We start from the raw sequence: 7,867 nt of genomic DNA on the forward strand, positions 1-7,867 counted from the left end.
AAAAAAAATCACGGCGTTGTCGTCGTAGCCGCCCCAGCACCATCCTTGCCGATTGCAACAAGTCAAAATGCTGGTTCCAGCAAAAAATCTGTGCAGCAAAAATCACGGCACCCGCGGCCATGGTCGCCCGACATTGTCCCCTCCTGTTGCAGCAAATCGAGAAAATGGTTCCAGCAAAATTCGAAAGTAGTTCCAGCAAAAATTAAAAAAAGAACAACTTACCACGACGGCCACCGTTGTCGCCGTCCACCACCATCCTCACCGTTGAAGCAAATCCCGGCGCTGGTTGAAGCAAATCCCCATGCCGGTTCCAACATCCTCCACCACAGTTGCCACCGTGGTTTGCAGCACCCGTCGGCGTGGTCACCGTGCCCATGGTGGGCAGCGCCATGCTCGGCCGGTTGCAGCATCGCTGGATGCCCCCGTCTCCAGCATCCGCTCCGCCACGCCGTCCCAAGGCCGCCGCCATGCAGTGGTTAGCAGCCCCGCTCCCCGTCGAAGCCATGAGCATGGAGAAGGTGCAGGCCATGTCCTCCCTGATTTGAGATCCATGGGGAAAAGAAGAGGAGGTGAGGAATGAATGGACAGGAAGGCTCGCGAGGGGATAAGGAAAGGAGAAACAGCGGTGCGTGGGCCTGTTTTGACGCGTGGGAGGACGTACTGCGTGACGTGGAGATGGAGACCGGCCGAGCGTTGCGCCGGCACGCCGATTACAAACATTCCCCCTTCTTATGTGCGGCTAAAGTATCTATATTTTTTTTTGAAATGAGGCAAAAGACTTGCCATTTTCATTAATTAAGGAGAAGGTGTAGACATAAGCCGTAAAGCGGCAAAAAAAGAAAAAGACTACTCTCGCAACATTAGAGTACTCAGGTGCCTGGCTCCAGTCGGCGCCCAAAGATGGGCTTCCTCTTCGATCTTGACAACAGCGCCCAAAGATGGGCTTCCTCTTTGATCTTGACAACGACAACGGAAGTCAGGGTAGCCGTGTTGCGGAAGACTCTAGCGTTTCGCTCCTTTCAAATTTCCCACGAGACAAGCATCATCATGGAGACAATCGCCTTCTTGACGTAGCCGCCCGAGTCGATCATTTTTAGCCACCAATCATGAACAGAGACCTCATGTCGCCAAGTCATCGGTGAGTGATCGTGCATGCCTAGCCAAGCGACGACCTCATTCCAAACGCGGACGGTGAATCTACACTGGAATAGGAGATGAGCAGCGGACTCCTGAACCTGCTTACACAGGGGGCAAAGGACACAATTTGGCCATCCCCGTCGCTGCAAACGATCGGCCGTCCACACTCGGTTTTGAACGATCAACCAAGCAAAGAACTTGCACTTAGGCAGAGCCCAAGTCTTCCAGATTGTGGTAGAGGTTGGACTGAGAACTTGCCCCGCGAACCGTGCCTTGTAAGCTGTGGCCGCCGAATATTCACCACTGGAAGTGAATTTCCAAGATATGTGTCCTTCCTGTCTGAGTTGAGAGTAACATCATGGAGCATCTCCCAAAGGGTAGTGAACTCCTGGATATGGGTCAAGGTGATGCCCTTACTAGTATCGATCTGACTGATCTAGAAGTTGTTGTCCAGGGCCTTACTGACCAGGCACTCCTTCTTTTTAGATATCTCAAAGATCTTGGGCGCGACATCCCTGGGTCGGAGACCATGAAGCCATGAAGATTCCCAGAATTTAGCCTTTTTACCATCACCAATGGTCACCGTCGTGAAAGACGCAAAGCGGTCCTTGTCACCATCGCTACAAGGTGTTTCCATGCCGGACCAAGTCTTGGGGGGGGGGGGGTCGGCCCATTCGAACCACAGCCAGCGGAGTCGAAGCGCGGTCGCAAATTTCTCGAGGTTTAGAACACCCAAGCCGCCATAAGTCTTGGGCTTGCAGATAGTATTCCAGTTGACCTTACACTTGCCGCCAGAAACCTTATCAGAGCCTGCCCAAAGAAAGGCACGCCTGAGGCTGTCAATTTTCTTCCAAACTTTAGCAGGGAGCTCAAAAGGTGTTAGGTGATAGATTGCGATGGCCGTGAGGACCGCTTTGATCAGAATTATGCGTCCAGGGGTAGCCACGTGGAGAGCCGACCAAGGTGGAAGCTTGCGCGACCTTGTCCTCGAGGTAGTGAAAATGTATGCCCTTAAGTCTCGTGACTGAGAGCGGAAGGCCAAGGTATCGCATGGGGAAGGTGGTCCGGACGGCAGGGAAGGCCTGAAGGATGTCATCAAGATCGATATTGGTACAACGAATGGGCGCAACCAAACTCTTCGTGCAGTTGGTGACGAGGCCAGTGACTTCACCAAAGGAGCTCAGTGTCGCAGCCAGGAATTGGATGTCCTCCTTGATTGGCGCAACGAAGATGGCCGCGTCATCGCCATACAAGGATGCCCGAATAGGATTTCCACGGAGGGGATGGAGGTTGCCTTGCTCATTGCCTTAGCAAGGATACTATGAAGGGGGTCAATGGCAAGGACAAAGAGCAGTGGCGATAGTGGGTCTCCCTGCCGTAGCCCACATCCATGCTTGATAGGGTCGCCCGCAATGCCATTGAGGAGCACTCTAGATGAGGTTGTGGAGAGAAGAGCTGAAACCCAATCACAGAAATGGTTCAGGAAATGATTGTGACGCAACAAATCCATGAGGTAGTCCCATCGGACTCAGTCAATGGCTTTCTTGATATCCAGTTTGAATAGCAAAGTTGGGGATTTGGTTCGATGAAATCGACGGGCCAGACTGCGCACATACATGAAGTTATCATGTATACTTATTTTCTTGATGAATGCACTTTGCGTGTTGGAGACCAGAGCGGGCATGTGAGGGGCCAGCCTAGTGGCCATCATTTTAGCAATTATTTTTGCAACCGCGTGAAGGAGACTTATTGGTCGGAAATCAGAGATGTCCTCCGCCCCATCCTTTTTAGGGATGACAACAATGTTAGCTGAGTTGATCCAGTGGAGGTTCCTGACATGTAGATTGGAAAAACTGTTAACAGCTCACATAATCTCTGGCTTTATGATGTCCCAACATTCTTTGAAGAAAACTCCTGTGAATCCGTCCGGTCCCTGGGCTTTGTCCCCCGGTAGTTCATTGATCGCAGCATGGACCTCCTCCTCAGTGAACAAAGCACCCAGGTCTGAGAGATCACAATTCGATGATGGGATGCAGCCCCAATTGAAGTCCTTGGAGCGGGGGGGGGGGACCTTCCCAATGGCTTTTGCAAAGTGATGCTGGATAATATCCTATAGCTCTTTTTTGGTTTTGTCTAGCTTGTGTCACTTGCTCTGAACCTAGCTCGCTAGCTCCCACAATAGCTGAATATACTCCATCCGTAAAGAAATGTAAGAGCGTTTAGATCACTAAAGATATATATTTTTGAACCGAAGACCGTAGAACAATTGTTCTATGGTAAGTTTCATTAATTAAAATATTTACAAAGGAATGAAAGAAAACAAACACACACAATTAGCCAACACCAGTTCTAGGGAACTCCATAAATAAATCAAAAGCAGATTTATCTCAATCCATTGCTCGAAAGCATTTCTGTGCTTATTCTTTGTCCTCAAAAGTATCAACTGTAAATCATTCCTTAGTTGGATCCTCCATGACTGAACCGAGGGTGTGATGTTTCCAAAGATTTTGGCATTTCTCTGCATCCATAAGTTCCAGCAACCCATGATGACAATCTCCATCGTGAATTGAGCAGGAAGGTGGTCTACCATTATCCTTAATTCATCTAGCACATTGATGCCCCTTTTCCTGTCCAGCATGATAGTATCCCAACAACTAAGGGAAAATGGACAATCCTAGAAGAGATGATGAGCAATTTCCTCATAGTGTGTATCACATAAAGCACATAGGTAGCTAGGCAGGAAGAAACTTTTCCTTTGAAGGAGGTTTTTTGTATTAACTTTGTCATATAAGTCATGAGCCATAGAAAGATCTTGTATCTGAGCATTGCTGCACTCTTCCAAAATTTCCTGTAAATCCCTGGAACCGCATCTATTTGTTGGAGATGGTGGTACATCTTAATAGAAGAATATTCTATAGAATTCCAAGGGCAAGACCATTTGTCTAAGTTGGTAGACAAACCATTTTGGTGCATGGAGTTGGTTAGAGTCTGAAACTGTTGGAATGCTTGAAATAAAAGTGGCATGTGAAAGTGTTGAGATTGTGCATCCAAGTTCAAGAATTGCTTGACAGATATGTGCTCATTCAGACTGAAGGAAAAAAGCTCAGGATACTTCTCTTTAAGAGGTTCATCAGACCAAGTATCTTGCCATAACATGACAATGTCTCCATTACCTATTGTTGGTTTGGCAACTGTTTTGTATTCTGGAAGGAGTTTGAGTATTGATTTCCACCAAAAGGATCCCTGAGGAGCCTCAGTAACCACTTTATCGGGATAATAAGACTCCCAAATCACTTGTACCCATGGTAAATCATTTTTATTGAGAAATTTGTGTAGATGTTCCATAAGCACGCATTTGTTGTGAAGAGCAATATCAAGAACTCTAAGACCCCCTTTATCTTTGGGCTTGCAAACCTTTTCCCAAGCATGAGTGTTGTGCCTCTATCTTCCATACCATATTTGTTGGAAATATGCCCTAGAGGCAATAATAAAATGGTTATTATTATATTTCCTTGTTCATGATAATTGTCTATTGTTCATGCTATAATTGTGTTATCCGGAAATCGTAATACATGTGTGAACACATAGACCATAACATGTCCCTAGTGAGCCTCTAGTTGACTATCTCGTTGATCAATAGATGGTTACGGTTTCCTGACCATGGACATTGGATGTCATTGATAACGGGATCACATCATTAGGAGAATGATGTGATGGACAAGACCCAATCCTAAGCATAGCACTAGATCGTGTAGTTCGTTTGCTGAAGCTTTTCTAATGTCAAGTATCATTTCCTTAGACCATGAGATCGTGCAACTCCCGGACACCGTAGGAATGCTTTGGGTGTACCAAACGTCACAACGTAACTGGGTGGCTATAAAGGTGCACTACAGGTATCTCCGAAAGTGTCTGTTGGGTTGGCTCGGATCAAGACTGGGATTTGTCACTCCGTATGACGGAGAGGTATCTCTGGGCCCACTCGGTAATGCATCATCATAACGAGCTCAATGTGACTAAGTAGTTAGTCACGGGATCATGCATTACGGAACGAGTAAAGTGACTTGCCGGTAACGAGATTGAACGAGGTATTGGGATACCGACGATCGAATCTCGGGCAAGTAACGTATCGATTGACAAAGGGAATTGTATACGAGATTGCTTGAATCCTCGACATCGTGGTTCATCCGATGAGATCATCATGGAACATGTGGGAGCCAACATGGGTATCAAGATCCCGCTGTTGGTTATTGGCTAGAGAGGTGTCTCGGTCATGTCTGCATGATTCCCGAACCCGTAGGGTCTACACACTTAAGGTTCGATGACGCTAGGGTTATAAGGAAGGTTTGTATGTGATTACCGAATGTTGTTCGGAGTCCCGGATGAGATCCCGGACGTCACGAGGAGTTCCGGAATGGTCCGGAGGTAAAGATTTATATATGGGAAGTCACCATACGGTCACCGGAAATATTCGGGGGTATACCGGTATTGTACCGGGACCACCGAAGGGGTTCCGGGGGTCCACCGGGAGGGTCCACCTGCCCCGGAGGGCCTTATGGGCTGTAGGTGGAAGGGAACCAGCCCTTAGTGGGCTGGGCGCCAAACCCCCTAGGGCCCATGCGCCTAGGGTTTGGGGGAACCCTAAAGGGGGCGCCCCCCTTGCTTGGGGGGCAAGCCACCTCCCCCTGGCCGCCGCCCCTCCCACCAGATGGGATCTAAGGGGGCCGGCCCCCCTCTCCCTTGCCCCTATATATAGTGGAGGGGTGGGAGGGCAGCCACACCTTTCCCAAGGCGCAGCCTCCCCTCCCCAACACCTCTCCTCCTCCGCGTGTGCTTGGCAAGCCCTGCCAGAGAACTGTCACTCCACCACCACCACGCCGTCGTGCTGCTGTTGGAGCCTCATTCCTCAACCTCTCCCTCCTCCTTGCTGGATCAAGGCGTGGGAGCGTCATCGCTCCGTATGTGTGTTGAACGCGGAGGTGCCGTCCGTTCGGCGCTTGGATCATCGGTGATTTGGATCACGATGAGTACGACTCCATCAACCCCGTTCTCTTGAACGCTTCCGCTCGCGATCTACAAGGGTATGTAGATGCACTCCTCCCCTCTCGTTGCTAGTAAACTCCATAGATTGATCTTGGTGATGCGTAGAATTTTTTTAATTTCTGCAACTATCCCCAACAGTGGCATCATGAGCTAGGTCTATGCGTAGTTTCTATGCACGAGTAGAACACAAGTTGTTGTGGGCGTCGATTTTGTCAATTTACTTGCCATTACTAGTCTTATCTTGATTCGGCGACATTGTGGGATGAAGCGGCCCGGACCGACCTTACACGTACGCTTACGTGAGACAGGTTCCACCGACTGACATGCACTAGTTGCATAAGGTGGCCAGCGGGTGTCTGTCTCTCCCACTTTAGTCGGATCGGATTCGATGAAAATGGTCCTTATGAAGGGTAAATAGAAATTGGCATATCACGTTGTGGTTTTGGCGTAGGTAAGAATCGTTCTTGCTAGAAACCTATAGCAGCCACGTAAAAGTTTGCAACAACAATTAGAGGACGTCTAACTTGTTTTTGCAGCAAGTGTCATGTGATGTGATATGGCCAGAAGGATGTGATGAATGATATATGTGATGTATGAGATTGATCATGTTCTTGTAATAGGAATCACGACTTGCATGTCGATGAGTATGACAACCGACAGGAGCCATAGGAGTTGTCTTAATTTATTTATGACCTGCGTGTCAACTGGAACGTCATGTAATTACTTTACTTTATTGCTAACCGTTAGCCATAGTAGTAGAAGTAATAGTTGGCGAGACAACTTCATGAAGACACGATGATGGAGATCATGATGATGGAGATCATGGTGCCATGCCGGTGACGATGATGAACATGGCGCCCCAAAGATGGAGATCAAAAGGAGCAAAATGATATTGGCCATATCATGTCACTATTTGATTGCATGTGATGTTTATCATGTTTTATATCTTATTTGCTTAGAACGACAGTAGCATAAATAAGATGATCCCTCGCTAAAATTTCAAGAAAGTGTTCCCCCTAACTGTGCACCGTTGCGAAGGTTCGTTGTTCCGAAGCACCACGTGATGATCAGGTGTGATAGGTTCTAACGTTCGCATACAACGGGTGTAAGCCAGATTTACACACGCAATACACTTAGGTTGACTTGACGAGCCTAGCATGTACAAACATGGCCTCGGAACACAAGAGACCGAAAGGTCGAGCATGAGTCGTATAGCAGATACGATCAACATGAAGATGTTCACCGATGATGACTAGTCCGTCTCACGTGATGATCGGACACGGCCTAGTTGACTCGGATCATGTATCACTTAGATGACTAGAGGGATGTCTGTCTGAGTGGGAGTTCATTAATAATTTGATTAGATGAACTTAATTATCATGAACTTAGTCTAAAATCTTTACAATATGTCTTGTAGATCAAATGGCCCACGCTAATGTCAACCTCAACTTCAACGCGTTCCTAGAGAAAACCAAGCTGAAAGACGATGGTAGCAACTATACGGACTGGGTCCGGAACTTGAGGATCATCCTCATAGCTGCCAAGAAAGCATATGTCCTTGAAGCACCGCTAGGTGAAGCACCCGTCCCAGCAAACCAAGACGTTATGAACGCCTGGCAAACACGTGTTGATGATTACTCCCTGGTTCAGTGCGGCATGCTTTACAGCTTAGAACCGGGGCTCCAAAAGC

The 7,867-nt window shown here is 47.9% G+C and overlaps 1 protein-coding gene across 1 annotated transcript; it reads right to left on the bottom strand.

Annotated features, from left to right (window-relative positions):
• LOC123074614 (uncharacterized) lies at window positions 1–537 on the bottom strand. The gene is made up of 2 exons (XM_044497412.1): window positions 223–537; window positions 1–143 (listed from the first exon to the last, which is right to left on the bottom strand). Exons 1-2 carry the CDS (start codon window positions 527–529, stop codon window positions 103–105), a joined length of 348 nt encoding a protein of 115 aa, XP_044353347.1. The 5' UTR covers window positions 530–537; the 3' UTR covers window positions 1–102.
• Window positions 538–7,867: the final 7,330 nt, after the last annotated feature.

The sequence above is a fragment of the Triticum aestivum genome, chromosome 3D (genome assembly GCF_018294505.1).
Source record: "Triticum aestivum cultivar Chinese Spring chromosome 3D, IWGSC CS RefSeq v2.1, whole genome shotgun sequence".
Classification (NCBI taxonomy): Eukaryota; Viridiplantae; Streptophyta; class Magnoliopsida; order Poales; family Poaceae; genus Triticum; species Triticum aestivum.